Raw genomic sequence first — 19,821 nt, 5'->3', positions numbered from 1 at the left:
AAAGTCACCTAATTCTGCTTCAGTTTCCTTATTTGTGAAATGGGGATAATGAAACCACCTACCTCTCTATGCAGTTGTGTTGACAAAATGAGTAACAATTATCCCTTCCACATTGTTGGGATTATAGGCAGTCCCTCACAATCTGGAAAATTTGCATAAAATTTTTGACTCTTCATTCCAGAGAAGAAGGCTAATTTTTTAAAAAAAATTTTATGAGTTATTTACAGTACTTTATTGCAAAATTTGGGTTATGTATTTGGTCATAGGCTATGTGTAGGTCAATTTCAAGGAAAACTGCTACATGAAAAAGAAATAAAAATAGGAGATAAATATGAAAATTTAAAATGTGCTGGAGAAGGAGGAGGTAAATGTGCAGAGCTACACCCCTAGCAATAGAAGGAAGAAGTGCTGGAAGTGGTCATTTTGGTCATTGGACCATTGATGGTCATTTATTTTAGGTTTTTGCAAGGCAAACGGGGTTAAGTGGCTTGCCCAAGGCCACACAGCTAGGTAATTATTAAGTATCTGAGACCGGATTTGAACCCAAGTACTCCTGACTCCAAGGCCGGTGCTTTATCCACTGTGCCACCTAGCTGGCCCTGATGGTCATTTTTTATATCAACTTGAAAAATATCAAAACTTCGATGCAGAAATGGATAACTGCATTTGTAGAAAGTTTTACCAAAAAAAGTTCTATGTAACGTTGGCAAAAAGACAGAGAAAGAAGAAAATAACAAGGGATTTCTATCCTGCTTCAACAATATAAATATATATATATATATATATATATATATATATATATATATATAAAGAATATGTTTGTAAATTTAAAAAGAAGATAGTACTTTGTTTCTGTTCTTTAATCCTTGGATCAATTGCAGAGACAGGGAATCTTTTGAAACCTCTTTATAAATACTAGTTAGCATTATTATTACTTCTAACATTCTTACCTAGAGATAGTGGGAGCAACAAAATTGGTTTTCTCAACAAAATCTTGGAAATAGATGTATATCCTGCTTGGATCAGGATTTACAAGAAAAGGATTGAATTACACTTAATTTACTCATCTTCTTCATTAGAATATGAACCCTAAAAGGCTGTAGAATAATTTTACCTTTCTTTATACAATGAGCACCAGGTACCTAGATGGGAAACAACAATTTTTTGATTTATCTAGTGATAGATTGTTTTGATTCTTTGCACTTACTTGCAAAGTCATCTCATTCACTCAACAATTATGTTTCTTAAGGTGCAATTTTGCATAACCTTAACAAGGCATGCTTAGTTTCCTTTTAATGGATACCCATTCCACAGAAGGCACTACAATATATTCAGGAAGTTTGGATCTAAGATTCCATCAGTGGGAGCAGCCCAACTTTCTTCAAAGGGTATAATTGCTGTTGTTAATATGAAATGTCTGCTCCCTTCACTCAGCATCAATTCATACAAGCCTTTCTAGACTTTTCTGATTTGCCACCTCTCATGATTTATTCAAAAGGTATATCTTCACCATGGTTATACCTTTATAATCCATGTTCATATTAAGTATCAAAGACAAAATTTGAACCCTTCCTGACTCCAAGGCTGCTTCTCACTTGTTTCTTCTTATTAGATTCTGTAGTTACACACTGGGGCATGAAAAATGAATATTTCTCTCTTGTATTTAATGACTAATTACTGAATCAGGGTCAAGGTTTTTATCCCTTTTCTACCTTTTTCATAAAGTGTGAGAAAGTTACCACCGGTGTTGAGAAATCTCTCTTAAAGATTTATCTAGGTCAAGAATACCATCTGTATCCAGAGAAAGAATTGTGGAGTTTGAACAAAGACCAAAGACTGTTACCTTTAATTTTTTTTAAATTGACTTATTATGTAATTTTTCCATCTCTTATACTTTATTTTTCTTTTTTTCATTAAGTATATGATCTCTCTCATCACACTGAACTTAATATATATCATGGAAACAGTGTAAAGACTAACAGACTACATTCTGTGGGGAGTTGGGGGGAGGGAAGCAAAATTGGCAGGGGGGAATTTGTAAAATTCAAAATAAATAAATAAATTTTTTAAAAGATAGTGGAAACTAGGAGTATTACTAAAAGATTGGAGAAGTGTAAATGTCCCAGTTTTCATAAAAGAGAAGACAGGAGTCTATAAACTATCATAAAATAAATGACTTTTAATCCTTGGGGGGGAAAAATATTTATCCAGGTAAAGACCAAATCAAACAGTAAAAAAAAGTCTAAGTTTGGGCTAACAAGTGTTTTCCTGCTCATTATGATTGTTCATACAGATATAGGGAAGGATTGATTCTCTTTTTTGTCAAGACAGGTGATATGGAAATTGATGTCTCTTTGACCAAGATTTGGGTGACCCAAGTCACATACCCAAAGACTCTTATTATAATAGAATCCACCTCCCATTGTGTTGATTCTTGAAGAAGACCATGACATAAGGAAGGAGTTGCCATGACAAACAAGTTAATTGCTGTGCTAAGTCACTTGATTCACTTTCTTTTCCAGAGCCATCTGGATTTACTGGTCAGATATGAATCAGGATGACTGAAGATGGCTTTGGTTGCAAGGAAATAAGGAGTAAGTGACTTGTGATAGGTCACAAGGCTAGTAAATCTCTAGTGTCTATGGTGGGATTTGAATTCCTATCCTCCTTACTCTATCCATTGCATCACCCAGCTGCCCTATGCCATTGTACCAGTCTTGATTGATACCTCTCAGGAACACTTAACTCTTTGAAAGGCATGAGAGAGAGCCAAATGACCACTCCTTCATTAATAAACATGCTGAACTTATTCCCAAAATTATTGTCACCCCTAAATTATGTCTCTCAATCCCCTGCCAATCTTCAATCTTAGTATCTAGCCTACCACAGAACCTATTTTCAATAACTAGTATTTATTAAGTGTTTATATAACTTAATCTTTATAGTTAGAATTTATATAGTTTGAAAGTTTGCAAGACACTTTCCATATATTATCTCATTTGATCAGAACAAGTCCATCAAGTTGCTCATCACTAAGATTAGTGTCTGTTAATTCTCACTGTTATATTGGACATATATGTAATATGTATTGGACAATTATGTCTAATGGATAGTTCTTAAGCTTCTAGTATTTTCTAATATTCCAATTTTCAGCATTCATTTTGTAAGCTTTTGATTTTCACAGTTTTTTTCCTTTCCTCCCTCTTTCTCTGAGTTAATCGGATAAAAATTATACATGTACAATTATGTTAAACATTTTGCAGATGAGGAAACTGGGATTGGGACAATTAAGTGTCTTCCCTAAAGTTGCTCAGGTAAGAAATGTGTGAGGCGGGATTCGAACCGAAGTCTTTCTCACTCCCAGTCCCCCACACTGACCACCCAGTCCCAGTGAAGAGACACCTTGAAAAAAGTTGGTGGAGGTGACCAAGTGCAGATCCAGCCGGAGAGCCAAATCAGCACCAAGGCCAGCGCAGAGAGATGCCGTAGGAACCATGAGAGGCAGCTTTTTGGTGGGGGTCTCACCTGAGCACCTGATCCCGGCATCCCGACGGTGGGAGCACAGCTCCTTCTGCCGCTCCCCTCGGCGACAATGAAACAGCTGGGACTCATTCCCCACACACTGGAAGACCTCCGCCCACACCTGGCCAGAGCCCTCTCCAAAGTGGGCTCTTCCCGGGAGAGAAGCGGCGTTTCCACATTTTAATTCGCGGCAGACCACCTGAGCTGTTGGGAGATCTAGGTCCGAGTCGCAGACCGTACCCCAGTTCAATCCCCTTCTCACCTCCAGGCGCCCCGCACAGGGATGCTCGCCTCCAACCAGTCGGACTTCAGTGTGTTCTAGGCAGAGAAGTAAGCCATTACTAAGGAAACTCACCTGCCTCTAATTATTCCTTTCTTTTAAAAAAAAAATATGATCTATTTTTATTTTATTTTTTAATTTAATTTATTTATGCTCCCAACCACAGGCAAATATTTCAACATTCATTTTTTGTAAGGTTTTAAGTCACATTCTTTTTCCCCTTCCTTCCCCTTCCCACTGATTCAGAATAATTTAATATAGGTTATACATGTATAACTATGTTAAATATATTTCCATCTTAATCATGTTGTAAAAGCAGAATCAGAACACAAAGGGAAAAAAGATGAGAGGGGAAAAGCATAAAATATAAAATAAATTTTTAAAATTGAAAATAGGGAACTTTGTTCTACATTCAGACTCCATCTTTCCTTCTCTGGATGTGTATGGTGTTTTCCAAGAACTTTAGAACTGTCTCTGATTATTGATGAACAAGTTTCTCATAGTTGCCCATCAAAGTGGCAGCTAGGTGGCAAAGAGGATAGAGCACTGGCCTTGGAGTCAGGAGAATGGGAGTTCAAATCCAGCCTCAAACACATGACACATACTAGCTGTGTGACCTTGGGCAAATCACTTCACCCTGGTTGCCTCATATCCAGGGCCATCTCTAGTTATCTTGATTCATATCTTGCCACTAACCCAGATAACTGGAGGAGAAACTGAGCCTGGTGACAGCATCCCCTCATTCGAATACACCTCATGTGCTTGTTAGGGCATCACCTCACTGATGCCATAGTTTTCTTTTAGTAGAAAGGACAAAATCATCATCAGTTGCTCATCACTATGATGAGTGTCTGTTAATCTATACTGTTGCTATACTCAAAAATTATGACCAATGGATATTTCTTAAGCATACTAAATTAGTTTCTGCTTAGCAGATGCCCATTCCACAGAAGGCATTGGAATATATTTGGGGAAATTTGAAACTAAGATTGCATCAAGGAGAACAGTTCAGTTTCCTTCAGAGAATATAACTTCTGTTGTTAGTATGAACAATGTTCTGAGTATGCTAACTTCACTCAGCATCAGTTCATGCAAGCCTTTCCAGACTTTTCTGAAGTTTTCCTCAGGATTTCTCACAGAACAATAGTGTTCCATCACATTCATATACCACAATTTGCTCAGCCTTTCCTCAATTAATGGGCATCCCTTAAATTTCCAATTCCAAAAAGAGCTGCTTTAAATGTTTTTGAACATGAGATTTTTATCCTTTTTAGGATCTCTTTGGGATATAGACTCAGATTCAGGGTATTTCTGGATCAAAGGGAATGCACAGTTTGATTGCCCTTTGGGCACAGTTCCAAATTGCTCTCCAAAAAGGTTGGATCAGTTCACACCTCCATCAACAAGGTATTAGTGTCCCAATTTTCCCACATCCCCTCCAACATTGATCATTCATTTTTTTTTCTTTTATTGTCATATTGGCTAATCTGAAAAGTGTAAGGTGGTACCTCAGAGTTGTTTTAATTTGCATTTCCCTAATCAAGAATAATTTACAGCAATTTTTCAAATGACTATAAATAGCTTTGATTTCTTATTCTGAGAATTGTCTTTGCATATACTTTGTCCATTTATCAATTTTGGAATGACTTGTTTTTAATTTAATTTTATTTAATGGCAATAGGGTTAAGTGATTTGCCCAAGGTCACACAGCTAGGTAATTATTAAGTGTCTGAGGCTGGATTTGAACTCAGGTACTCCTGACTTCAGGGCCCATGCTCTATCCACTACACCACCTAGCTGCCCCAACTTGTTTTTTTATAAGCTTGACTCAGTACTCTATATATTTTAGAACTGAGCCCTTCATCAGTAACATTAATTATAAAAACTGTTTCCCAACTTAATCTTAGTTGTAGTGGTCTCATTATTTCTAAGTTGCATTTCCCCTTGCTAGCAATACATTATCTAGGTGCGATATCTAGACAGCAAGGTGGTACAATGAATAGAGTGCTGGAGTCACCAAGACCAGTTCAAATCTGGTTTCATCATACCAATTGACTGAGACCTTGGGTAAGTCACCTAACTTTTATTTGTCTTAGTTTCCTCAATTGTAAAGTGAAGACAACAGCTACTACCTGTCAGAGTTATTCTGAGAAGCAAATAAAATAATACTTTAAAAAAAAACCTCTTTTAGCACAGTGCCTGGGACATTGGAATTGCTATGGAAATATTTATTTCCCTCTGTTTTCAATTCAATTCAGGAAATATCTATTAAATACCTAATATGTGCATGGCTCTTTTGGAATACCAAAACTTTTTTTTAAAGAGCATTGCTTCATTACTATATATTCTAAAAGGACAGTAAAGTCTACACTTAACGTATAAATGAAAATAAAATGAGAGAGGCATGAAGGTGAGATGCAAAGTATCTCAGGGAAATATGAGGAAAACAATTACTTTCATCTTGCTGTATCTTCTTCCCAATATATCAATTAACAAGCTAGAATGCCTTAGAGAAAGGTTACCATTAAAGGAACCAGAAACTTCCATTGTTTGAATATGAGGATTACTTGAAAGATATAGGGACCCCAGTCCTGTGGGAGATGATAGTCATCTTCTAATATTTGAAGGTGAAAAGGTTTTGTCTTCCATTTGGTCCCAGACAGAAAAATGAAGAGCAATGAGTGTAAGAAGCAGAGAATAAATAACTCTTGACTGGATATGAAGAGAAGCTTCTGAGCAATTAGAACTTCCCAAAATGAGAGGGTCTGATCTTGGCAACTTGACCTCACTAACAATAGCTAATTTGCCTTTTTTTCATCAGAATTTCATCAGAATTTGATCCATAATGGCCAATTCCTTTGACATTGTCTCCATCTTTTGAAAAACTAAGCAACTGCACCATTAAGGCAAATAAAAAATGCATTAGTTTATCTGCCTTGAGATGAAAGTTTAAAGAGATATTTGCAAAAATAAGTCATATATATATATATATATATAAAATGATTGTTTGTCCTTTGTTCTCAAAGAAGACCATGACATCAGGGAGGAGTTGCCATGGCAAGCAGGTGAAATGGATTTGAGTGATGAGGTGCTGTGCTAAGTCATCAGCCTCACTTTCTCCTCCAGAGTCATCTGAGTCCAATGGTCATTTATGAATCAGGATGTTTTTATATATTCACGTACATATATTGTGCATGTATTATGCATGTATATATGAACATGCATGTATGTAACTGTGTCTATGAACATATTGTGTACATATACATGTATGTGTATAAAATGCTTGTGAGCTGTTTCCTAAAGTCTGCATCTATTTCCATACCCAAATGTATCATCATAATTCTCTTGATTAGGTTCATAGACTTTTTTTTCCCTTTTCCATTTTTTTTGGTGAAGGCAATGAGATTAAGTAACTTACCCAAGGTCACCCTGCTAGTATCAAATGCCTGAGGTCAGATTTGAACTCGATCCTCCTGACTCCAGGACTGGTGCTCTATCTACTGTGCCACCTAGCTGCCCAGGAGTCATAGATTTTCTAAAGTCATATTGACTTTTGTCTTGTCACTGGACTTGATGACTCAGGAAAAGAGAGTGAGGTTGCCTCACTTAAATCCAATATACCCTCAAGTCAAGATATGACCCTCATGATATCATTGATTATTATACCACAAGATTTTCTAACATGAGTTTATACTCTTAATATAAAAGACTATTGTCATTTTCCTTTCCTTTTATTTATTCTGCTTTTCTTATACTGCTAGAGCCATATTCCATAATGGTGGGAGGGGAAAAACAATCACTGAAAAGAACTGATTGAATTTACCAGCACAGACCACTTCGGCATCCAGCTTGAGCTGACAGCCCCTCCGGAAGTTGTTGTCCAATCTACAATTTCGAATTGTTGATTCTGTCCCTTTGCAAGTCATGTATTTCTGGGTTTCACCCAAACCTTCTCTGGGTGCTTGGACAGCGGGGCCACATTTCAGCTCCTGGCAAAATACAGTTGCCTCTTCCATGTGGAGGCCACACAATCTATCGATGCCCTTCTCATTTCTTATCTCTGGAAGCCCAGCACAGGGACTCTTCCCCTTCAGCAGTCTGATTTCCCGAAAGGTTCCATCTGGAAAAGCACCAGTCTAGGTAAGAGAACGCAGACAGTACAGAGCTGTCTAATCTTAAACCATGCTCTTATATGAAGATTTTGGGGCTCTGTATATATCTGCTTTGGTCAATCAAGTAAGATATCAATTGTCACAGCAACTCTTACAGTAGCATCTTCAGCACCCATCAAGTGGTTATCATTGTTCACAAATGTTAAGAGCTAACTGAGTGGCTTGAAGATGGGTCACTTTTAAGCAATAAAGGGTGCTGGAATATTCCAAACTGAAGTGTGCAAATTTATTTTATTACTCTAATTTCTGTTTATGTGTATTTGGGAGTTGGGGGCAGGGAAAAAAAGGGCATCATGGTAAATTTCAATTAATATGGGGTCAAAAATCATTACTTCACTCATTTATGGATTCATTATTTCGTTTATCTATTGTTTCAACAACCACTTGTTTAGTACAAGGTTCTACCTCATTCCTATCACATAATCTATGCTTGTTAAATTGTATGGATTCTGAGCCCACTCTTTTTATCCCCATTCTTACTCCTGCTTAGATCTTCATTTATTGGGATCAAAGGAAGAGATAATTGAATCTGATTGATGATTAAGTGGATCTTAGTGCTTTCAGTTTCATTTTCTTTAAGGATAATCACCACTGAAATTTTTTTCCATATGCCATAACCAAATTGGGAAAATGACTTAGTGACAAACAGATAGACAGACACAAACAGACAGATAGATGAGTAGATAGATAGATAGATAGATAGATAGATAGATAGATAGATGATAAATAACCAAGGTTTTCATCTTACAAAAATAAATTACATGCTGACTTACTTGAACAAAGAACTACAACAACCCATTGGTAGGAGCAATTTTTCTGGCTCCATTCCCCAAGATCACACTCCCAGAAAGTTGACTCATTGCCTTTACAGGAAACTCCATGGAGCCATGGCTTGAGACTCTCTCCAGGCAAGGGAACATATTTGGGAGCACCAACTGCACTCCCACAGCCAAGCTGCCGACAGATCACAGAAGCCTCTGCCAGAGTCCAGACTTCATTACACACAAAACCCCACATCTCTTGGTGTTTAACCAGCACTACTCCATCACAGGGGTTTGGCCTGAATGCCAGTTTCAATTCTGCAACAGCTTCTCCTTTTGGAAAAAATCAGACATTGGTTAGAGTGGGGTATCCAGCATGAAAACTGATGCAAAATTATCTTTTCTGGAATCTCCTTTTTGATGTTACCAGATAATAATACTTCTATTTAAATTGAGCCACATCCTCAGACTAATATCACCTTTTCACATGGTAAAAGGAGAGAGATATATGAAAAAGGGGGTGGGGTGAGCTTAGAGTCAGGAGACCAACTGTACAACCTACAAGAAGTCACAATTTCTCCAACCCTCAGTTAGCATATTTGTAAAATGAATTGCTAGCAGGAATAAATTTGAGTTTAGAAGCTATAGGAATCAGTCACCTATACTTTTTTCAAGCCCAAAAGAATAAAAATAAATTAAAACCAAAAACGATCATTAAAAATCACATATAAGGGGGTGGCTAGGTGATGCAGTCGATAGAGCACTGGCCCTGGAGTCAGGTGTACCCGAGTTCAAATCCAGTCTCAGACACTTAATAATTACCTAGCTGTGTGGCCTTGGGCAAGCCACTTAACCCCATTTGCCTTGCAAAAAAATCATGTATAAGGAAAATAAGCAAGCAAAATGAAGATCACTAAATAAACTAAATACAAAACAGAGATAGCTAAAGCATCGGTAATGATGCAAGAGATAGAATGATAAGCTATTCAGAGACAGCCTTAAAAGGATATAAGAAGCACTTAAAGAATTTAACCAATGATTAATAATGACCAAAAAATCCTGAGAAAGTAAAAGAGCATATATATTTTTGAAATTATGTATGGAATTAAATATAGAATTTTAAGCAACTAAGAAAGATCCAGAAACCATATTAGAAGGGAAATATTCAATATGGAGAAATATTGCCTTGGGTCAAAAATTACTTCACTGTAAACTGTATACCTGTCAGTGACTTATGCACCATGATAATTGGATCATATTTTATTTCTTTTAGTTTGTGCAGAATTGCTCAAATATTTACAGTTCCTATGTCATAAATCTGATTAATTTGTGGTCATTCTGAGATTTTTTTTAAAATAACATTATTAGAGACATAGAGTAAAATTTTCCAATGACTTTTTCTATGACTTTTGGCATAGGTGATCACTGAGCAAATGTCAGCAGTCTTTGAAAAATCACAAATATAATGTACCACAGTACTTGAGATGGGCAGTTGCTATTTTACATTTCACAAAAAGGGAGCAAGGTAAAATCTTGAGATGATAGATCAATAAACTTGACTTCAATTCCTGGCAAAGTTCTAGTCTGTATTACTGAAGGGATAGTTCACATTCATTTGGAAAGGGATGTGGTGGTTTATGAAGAGTCAACAAGGTAATATCATAATAGACAATTTTCAAATGAAAAGATACAAGTTATCAGCAACCATATGGGGAAAACTGTGTTTTAAACCACTAATAATTGGGAAAATTCAAAATAAAGCAACTTTGAGATTCTACCTCAGACCTATCAGACTGATAATAATGACAAGGGAATAGAATGGCAAAGACTGGAGGAAAATAGGAACAATAATACCCTGGAGATGGAACTGTGGATTGATTAGGCCATTCTGTAAAGCAAATTAAAATTATTTCTAGAATGTTATACATTTCAGAAGAAACTGGGAAGGCCTATGTGAAATGAAGCAGAGCAAAGTGAGCATCCTTAAGAAAATAATGTATATGATAACATAAAGAAAAACAGTGTTTAAAGATCATAACAGTGCAATGATAAAGCAAAAGTGCAAAAGAATGACACTGGAAATCCCACTTACCTCTAGATAGAGATGAGGAAATTTAAATGCAAAAAGAAATAAACATTTTCATATATGACTAATGTGAGACTTTATTTTGCAGGACTATGAAGTTCTGTATTAAAGGGTTTTTTTAATTTGCTAAGTAAGAAGATAAAGAAGGTACTAGAAGAGACAGATTAATTTAAAAAGATTTTATGTATATGTACATAATATATAATGCATAATATATAACTATAAATTTATGTGATGAGGGCTTTATCTTTTTGACTATTATTTGCTTAGTTGGATTTTGAAGAAGTCTGTGAACAGGGCAATATAGGTTCATCCTAGTGATAAAACTTTACCAACTGTCAAGGAACATGTCTAACTCAGATTACGAATGACAAGGGATTCCATGCATATGGGGAAGTCAATGACTTGCCTTGGCTCCATTAAATTTGGACTAGTTCCAAGTCAACTAAGATAGAGACTGAAGGAGACCAAGTTCGATTCCTACAGATGAGGGCAGAGGAAGGTGATGAAAAGATCAAGCCAGAGGCTCCAGGATTCTGAGGTCATCCTTTTAAAAAAAAAGAATCAGACATCTACAATTCCCCCTAATATTCTTTCAAATCTAGAATGCAGCCTCCTAGAGTGATAAACCCCATTAGACAGAAAAAGGAAATGGTAGCTAGGACTGTGACCTAATCACAAGAATCTCTGCTGCCCAGTCCACTTTGTCTTCCCATCCTTTTTTCCTGTGACCCTATTGCCTCCTCTTCTTTTTTCTAGTATTCTTCCTCTATTATGTAATTCTCTTCCTCCCTGACCCCAACTCCTGCTCCTGTGAACTCTTCTCCTCTGCCTGTAACTTAGTCTCTTCCTGTCCTCCCATTATGTTTTCCTCCTGTCCTTCCCCTTTCTCCACTATGTGAAATCATAGAATTTGAGTTAGAGTAGATCTCAGACACCCTGTCTTCTAAAATACATGAACAAGAATTCTCTCAACAACATTCCCAATGACTCATTAAAACTATGATGTGTTATTTTTCTAGAATAAAATTAAAAATAGAAATATCTCTGACATTTAAACACTTTCCGAATATGGCTCTAAACCATTCTTACCCTTTCTTCTAATTATTGAAAGAAATTAAGTAATTAATCAACAATGCTCTTGAAAGTTGAATAAATATACAAGGCCTCCTGAAAGATAAATAGAAATAGTCTTCTTTGTTGACCCCTTGATTATTAATACACATGCATCATAAAATAGGAAGAACTATGCTTGCTGTAGACATTTGCCACTGTCATAGAAAATTCCTGTGAGCTACATTGAGCACCAAGTGCATATAAAATTCATAATAATTCAAAACTTTGACTTCAACCATCCATAAACAAAAAAAATTATGTGGAGGAGAAAGTGTCAAGAATACAATATGCAGTTGAATAAGCAACCTATAGTGTTTGTTTTGTATTAATATGTTTATCTTAGATACATACTCAAGGTGATTACCTGGCTGTTAATGCCAGAAACAGAAATCAAGTTGTAATAGCTTTGGACAATTATACAATTCTCTTAATGAGCCCAAGTTTCTAGCTAAACAATGTTCCTTGAAAGATTTAAGAAGAGAAATAACTTTGTTTTATGACCTATTTGTTAATAAATGTATTATACCATTAATTTGGTTTAGATTTTGATGCCATTTTTTGGATAATAATAGACGTCATAAGTCATGGAACAATATTGCTTCCTGATAATTAAAGTTGATCTCCCTCTAGTGTGAAACTGGAAGGCCCTTTAAAGGGTCATCCAGTTCAGTCCCATATTTTATGAATTGAGTCTCACAGAGATTCTAACTTGTTCCTGCTCACAGAAGTAGTAAGTAGTAAACAAAGGATGTTAAGTCAGGTCTTCTAATCCCTGCAAAATATAGTAAAAAAATGCAGAAGGATAACTCTTTCTCCCAGACTATTCCAAATACCTCTAAAAATGAACTCTAACCAAATTCTGGAGGCAGAACCCACAAAAAGACTGAATGAAACAATAGTTCAGTCCAAAACAACTTGGAGGATCCATGGGAAAGGTCTGTTACACCAGATTATAAAGGTTCCCCAGGCCACACCAGCCTCCAGAGAAAATCAGTTCCAGTCACCCAGGAACAGTCCATGAGGTGCCTGAGTCCCTGGGAGTGCCTGGGTCTGTGGCAGTGGGCAACATATTCAGATCTCTCAGGCCAGGGATTGCCAAGGACAGCTTGGAAGGTCAGCAGGAAAATCCTCCTGTGCCAGAGTGAGCATAGAGCCCAGGCCAGCTCAGGCCTCAGCAAAGACATGGCTCTGGGAATCAGGAGCTGCTTCCTGGCATTAAGCCCATGGACAGTAAGGGAATCATGGAACAGTGCAAAGGTCTCTCCACTATCCCTGGGGCAAGACTCAGTGGACCAAAATAAACATTCAGAAGATGACATAGTCAAAGCTTCTGTATTCAAATCTCCAAGAAACATAAGAATTGCTGTCAGGATATGGAAGAGTTCAAAAAAGATTTTGAAAAACAAGTAAGGGGGATAGAGGAAAAAATTGGGAAGAGAAATGAAAGTGATGCAGGAAAATCATGAAAACCAAATCAGTAGCTTGGTGAAAGAATTACCAAACAAAATGAAAAAAATTACATCTTAAAAACCAGTTTAGGTCAAGTGGAAAAAAGCAGTTCAAAAGGCCAGGGAGGAGAAGATTGAATTGATCATATGGAAAAGGAGACACAAAAGCTCATTGAAGAAAATAATTCCTTCAAATGTAGAATGGAGATAAAAAAAAGCTGATGCCTTTGTGAGCAATCAAGAAACAATAAGACAAAACCAAAAGAATAAAAAAACTAGGAAAAAATGTGAAATATCTCATTGGAAAAACAATGACATGGAAAACAGATCTAGGAAAGAAATTTTTTTTAATTATTGGACTATTTGAAAGTCATGAGCAGGAAAAGAGCATAGACTTCATTTTCAAGAAATAATCCAGGAAAATTTCCCTGATATCCCAGAAGCAGAGGATAAAATAGAAATTGAGGGAATCCACTGATCACCTCCTGAAAAAGATCAATCCCCAAAAGAAAACTCCCAGGAATATTATAGACAAATTCCAGAACTCCCAAATCAAAGGGACAGTATTACAAGCAGTCAGAAAGAAAAAATTCAAATATCATGGAACTAAAGTCAGGATTACACAAGATTTAGCAGTTTCTACATTAAGGACTTACTGGACTTGGGATATGCCAGAAGGTAAAAAAAGCTTGGTTTTCAAATGAGAATCAACTATACAGAAAAATTTAACATCTTCTTTCAGGGGAAAAGATTGACATATAATGAAATAGGGAACACTCAAACTTTTCTGTTAAAACAAGCAGAGTTGAACAGAAAGTTTGATCTTCAAGTACAGGACTCAGGTGAAACACAGATAGGGGGGACAAGAAGGACAAATTACAAGGAATTTAATGATGTTGAACTGCTGGTATTCCTGCATGGGAAGATGTTACCTTCTCAGTGTGAACCTTCTCATTTATTAGGACAGTTAGAGGGAGTATATATAGACAAGGCATAGGAGAGAGCTGAATATGAATGTATAATATAATGATGAAGTTAATGGATGATAAAGAAATATACTGAAGGAAAGGAACAGGAGAGGTAGCATATAAAAGAGTCAAGAAAAAGTTTTTTGCAATGGAGTGGAAGGTGGGAAGGTGAGGGGGAATGAGTGAGCCTCATTCTCTTTGGAAGTGGCTCAGAAAGGGAATAACATGCACTCAACTGAGTAGAGAAATCTATCTTACCACAGAGGATAATAGGAGAGGGAAGGGATGGGAGAAAGGGGATGGGAGAAGGGAGGGGGGTGTAGATGATAGAAGAGAGGGAAGATTGTGGGAGAAGCTAGTCAGATGCAACACTTTTGAAGAAGGACAAGAAGAAAGGAGAGAGAATAGAATAAATGGGGGTGGGGAGGAATAGGATGGAGGGAAATACAAATAACAATAGCAACTAGGGGGGAAAAGTATGGAAGCAATTTCCCTGATGACTTATGATAAAAAATACTATCCAGCCCAACGACAGAGCTGATAATATCTGAATAGAAAATGAAACATACTTTTTTCCATCTATTTTTCTTGAAGTTTCTCTTTCTTTGTGGGGGGGGGGGGGAGAGAAAGAAAAGGTAGATTACGCTCACTTTTATAATAAGACTATTATAGCAATGTGAAAAAATAAATAAAAGAAAATAGACATTAAAAAGTATACAAAAAAGTGGTATAAAGAACGTCATTGAAGAAATGTGCCATCAAAAAAAGAAAATAAGGCAATAATATAATGAAGAAAAATGAATGGTTATTGTATTCTTTTAACCCTTACAATGTCAAGAGGTTCAAGATAGGTCCCTAAGACATTGGAATGTAACTATAAATATAGAAAAAACAATATTAGTGGAAAACTAATAAATTATTAGAAGAATAAGATAAATCCAACAGAAGATAAATGAGAGAAATTACAGTTTGAAAGAGTATTTAAAAATATAACTGATAGATACATAGAGAAAATTTAATGCAAAAAAGCAAATATAATATACATTGTTTTCAAAGATACATGAAATGTACAAAGAAATTATCATGTTCTTGGTCTAAAAAACAAATTTTGTATTCTGGTTTTATAAATTATAATAAATAAAGCTAGTAGTAAATAATGATAGTATGAATAAAAAGAATACCATGCAAAAACAAAAAGAACTTAATTAAATAATACCTTGGTGTCAATAAATCATAAATGTAGGAATTAAATCAAGAACAATGCAAACAGATGTGCTACATTTCCAAATCTGTAGGATGAAACCAAAACAGTACTTAGAAGTAACTTTACAGCAAAGAATCCTATATAATTTTTTAAATAGTAGCTTGATTTTTCATTTAAAAAAATAAGAACAAAGCAAAAACAGAAAAAAATGAAAATAATAATCATAATAGCTAAAATTTATAAATTACTTAAGATTTGTAAATTACAAGTCTTATCTAACTATAACCCTGGTGCTAAAGCTATTGTATTCCCATTTTATAAAGCAAGTAACTGAAGCAAGTAGAATGTTAAATGACTTGTCCAGGATCACACAACTAGTGTCTCCTGTCAATTCAGCATTCTCTCTATTGCACCACCTACCTGCTTCCACCTCAGAAAATATATGAGGCCAATATGAATTAAATTAAGAAAACAACTGAAGTTGTAAATAAAAGCAAGATCTAGCAAGCAAACCTGGATTAAAATTAAACAATGTCCATATTACCAAGTTTGAGAAGGAGAAAGTTATGTTTACAAGGATAAAAGTCATTTTTTAAAAAGTTATGAAAGATTTCTACATAGTTTCCATTAATACATTTTAAAATCTAAAAGAAATGATTATTTACAGGTTACTTTTAAAAGTTACAAAACCAAGAAGTAAAAAACATAAATAGACAAGTCTCAGAAGAAATACCAGGTTATTTAGTATCAGTTCTATGAAAATGTACCAGGATCAGATAGATCAATAAATACATTTTGATCATTTTAATCAATTGCTCAGTAAATTGAGCATGGAGATGGTGCAGTAGCCACAGTACCCAACCTGGAGTCAGAAAAGCTTGAATTCTAAGCCAGTCTCAGACATTTAGCATTTAGCCCTACTTGCCTCAGTTTTCTCATCTATAAAATAGGAGAAGAAAATGGCAAACCACTCCAATATTTTTTCCATTTAATCCCCAAATGGGATCATGAAGAGTTGAATATGATAGACCATGACTGAATAACAAGTCTTACCATAGGCTTTACTGAGCAATGAAAAAAGTGAACTGCAACACTACTTAGGCAGTAAAGGGTAAATCTTATATTTGAACCAGATCCTCTAAGGCCAAATGTAGCATACCTTCCACTGTGTCATGCTAGAAGATCACATAACATTTATCATTTTTAAATAGCTGCTTGATTTTTCATTTTTAAAATATTAATAATAGAACAAAGCAAAAACAGAAAATGAAAAAATTCATAATAGTTTAAATTTATATTTAAAAGCCCTTAATAAAATATGGTATTTATTTATGTTTTTAAAAATAAGAAAAGGAAGAGAGTTCTTTTTAATTCAATGAGAATTATATTTTTAAAACAGGAGTTAATACTACTTTTAGAAACATTTTTACTAAAATTAAGCTTAAAGTAGGGTTATTCATTTTTGTGACGTATTTTAGAAGTGGTCAAAAAAACATCAGCATAGGAAAAAAGACAAACTTAAAATGTTAAGCATAAACAATGGAGGAAAGGTATGTAAACTTTAAAATAACATAACTAGGAAACTCAAGACATTTGATAAAAACATATATATATATATATATATATGCAATTTGATATGAATGTGAAATCTTAAGGATTTCCATCAAAAAATCCATGAAAAAAATCTCTAGAATCTTACTATTTGCAAAAACAAATTTATCTAATTTTCAGGTACTAGTTAATCAAGAGATTCATAATACATAAGAAATAGTGGCAAAAAAATTAAAAAAAGAATTTAAAAAATGGAAGGAATAGGTCAAACAAATTTAGAGAGAAATGTTAATATTCATCAGGTTAATTGATAAATTTAATGGACTATCCATTAAAATAGCAATAGTCTCATTCAATTGGACAAAATCATCACTAAATTCAAAAGAAAAATCAAGAGAAAAAGAATATCAATAAAAGTTCTGAAAAAATATGCTTGAAGGAGTAACATCTTGACTGGCTGGACTTCCAAAGGTCATCATGAAGCAGTACATTTTTAAATTTTTCTTATACAGGTCAAATATAGAGAACTAACAGGATGAAATAGAGAGCATTACACTTGACCTTGAGGTACAAAAGCCTAGAGATTGGTGAATTCATGACTACAACCCAATGGGGAATTAGGGGAAAATTGGGTAGCTCTCTGGTAAAATGTAGGTTTACATGTTTATTTCACAGTGTAAATTACAACAAATTCAAACTCAACCTGTGAGTTGAATACAAAACAACACATAAAGTAAAAAAAAAGATAAATTTGATTTAATTATGGAGAAAATATTTGTTGTTGAACTAAAGAAGAAATTATTGATAGTAAAATGACAAATTTTATTTTTAAGAAGACATGGAATTTTCCATGACAAAAATAAATATTTAAAATGAGGAGAAAAAACAGATTGGAGAAAATATTTGATGGTCTGGTATCAGGTATCTGCCAAAATATTTAAAGGCCTAGCATCATTCTTCTAGTTATCAAGGATATAAATAGTCAAGGATATAAATATGCTATTATTTAAATGAACAAATCATTAATAATCCTTTTAAAATATGTTTACATTTTCTAATAAAAAAATCAAGGCAATGCTAACTTTCCACCTTATATATTAGTACTGAAAGAATTGAAGATTTTATTGGAGTAAGTCTTCTTTTCACTGGAAAAGAGCACAAGTTTTCAATATTGAGGCGATCTTATTATAGATAACATATTATTCTATATAAACAAATTGCTAATGACTTTCTCAGAATTTAACTATTCTGATCCTCGGATAATAAATTTACATATTGCCTGCCATCAGGCCCACACTATGAATCTTTGTAGTTTGCTACAATCTGCTAAAATGAAATCTATTAGCATAATCTTCAAGAAATTGAGGTCAATTCCAAGCCACCATGAGACACTGGAAAGACTTAAGACGTTATGTTTCACTAAGTTAATCAAAAGAGCAAACTTAAAAAAAAAAGAGAAAGATAAAATGCAGTTAGGTGGGGCTATGGAGATACAGAGAGTTATAATATTGTTCATAGGACAATAAATTAATATTAACTATTTAGAGCACAATCTAGGAATGTACCATTAGAATCACAAAGTCATATAATAAAATAACCTATTTGCAGTCAAAAGACCTGAGTTCAAATCTTTCCTCCATCACTAACTACAAGACATTGGACAAGTCATTTAGATCCTCTTGGCCTTGGTTTCTATATCTGTAAAGAACAGCTATATTAGATGATGTCTGAGGACTCATTTTTCAGCTGTAAATGCTCATGATCATAGATAACCAATATGGAATTTTTAAAGATATCATAAATATATATATGTATATATACATATATATTTAATGGTGAAAGACAAGAAATAGCTTTTATGTTCAAAATAGACAAGGAGTTGAATAAATGTGGTACATTAATATAAGAAAATGTTTTGTGATAAATACAAGATATGCAAGCAAATATAGGGAAAAATACATTTGAAACAATGCAAAATAAGATCAACAGAACCTTGGTATTAATTTCATGGGAAGAGACTTCAAGATTAAAGACCCAGAAACAAGAAAATACAGGATGTGTTCAGAGACTGCTTTGAATGGATCCTAAAGGTTTACAAACCATCCTTTGGATCTCAACAAGAATGCTGGAAAAAGAACTGGAACCAACAGATTCCATTTGATTCAATAAACATGAATTAACTATCTACCACCAGATAATATTAGTTGAGGATATGGCGGTCTGAGAATGATGCAAAATAGATAGGACACTCTTCCCTACTCTCATTCAGTCTACCATCTTGTAAGGGGATAGACCCTATACAGAAATAGCTATAAAACATAAAAAAACACAATTAAGGAATTCAAATGGCATAAACAATAGGCTCCATGAAGAAGACACTTACCAACAGGAACCATCCAGAAAGCAAGAAGAAACCCAAGCCCCAGCATATAGAAAGCTACTTTCATGGTCCACTTGGCCTCCTCTGTCTACTCTTTCAGACTCCAACAGACTTCACTTGGGATATTGAGTGAAAATTACATTCTGGGAAACAAATACATAAATACAAATACTAAATAGTTTCATATTGGAGGCCATTGCAAACCCCCATTCCCCTTTCAGAAATTATCGGAGGTTTCATCTGTCATTAATGCAGTCAAACAGCCAATGGGGTTATCAGCCCCAAAAAACACCACATATGAGTGAAGAGGCCCTGTTATTGTGGGTTTCCTCC

General features: G+C 34.8%; 1 protein-coding gene across 1 annotated transcript in view; it reads right to left on the bottom strand.

Annotated features, from left to right (window-relative positions):
• SCART1 (scavenger receptor family member expressed on T cells 1) overlaps positions 1-19,555 on the bottom strand; it is a 41,707-nt gene extending 22,152 nt beyond the window's left edge. Inside the window, exons 1-4 of the mRNA XM_074236171.1 lie at positions 19,492-19,555; positions 8,748-9,068; positions 7,626-7,922; positions 3,526-3,840 (exon numbers count right to left, since the gene is read on the bottom strand). Coding sequence (XP_074092272.1) covers positions 3,526-3,840; positions 7,626-7,922; positions 8,748-9,068; positions 19,492-19,555 — 997 coding nt within the window. The remainder of the gene's footprint in view (positions 1-3,525; positions 3,841-7,625; positions 7,923-8,747; positions 9,069-19,491) is intronic.
• Between the last annotated feature and the right edge of the window lie 266 nt (positions 19,556-19,821).

Source organism: Macrotis lagotis, chromosome 4 (assembly GCF_037893015.1).
Source record: "Macrotis lagotis isolate mMagLag1 chromosome 4, bilby.v1.9.chrom.fasta, whole genome shotgun sequence".
Lineage (NCBI taxonomy): Eukaryota > Metazoa > Chordata > Mammalia > Peramelemorphia > Peramelidae > Macrotis > Macrotis lagotis.
The sequence above is the reverse complement of the archived record's forward strand: the minus strand, read 5'-3'. Positions and strand labels throughout refer to the sequence as shown.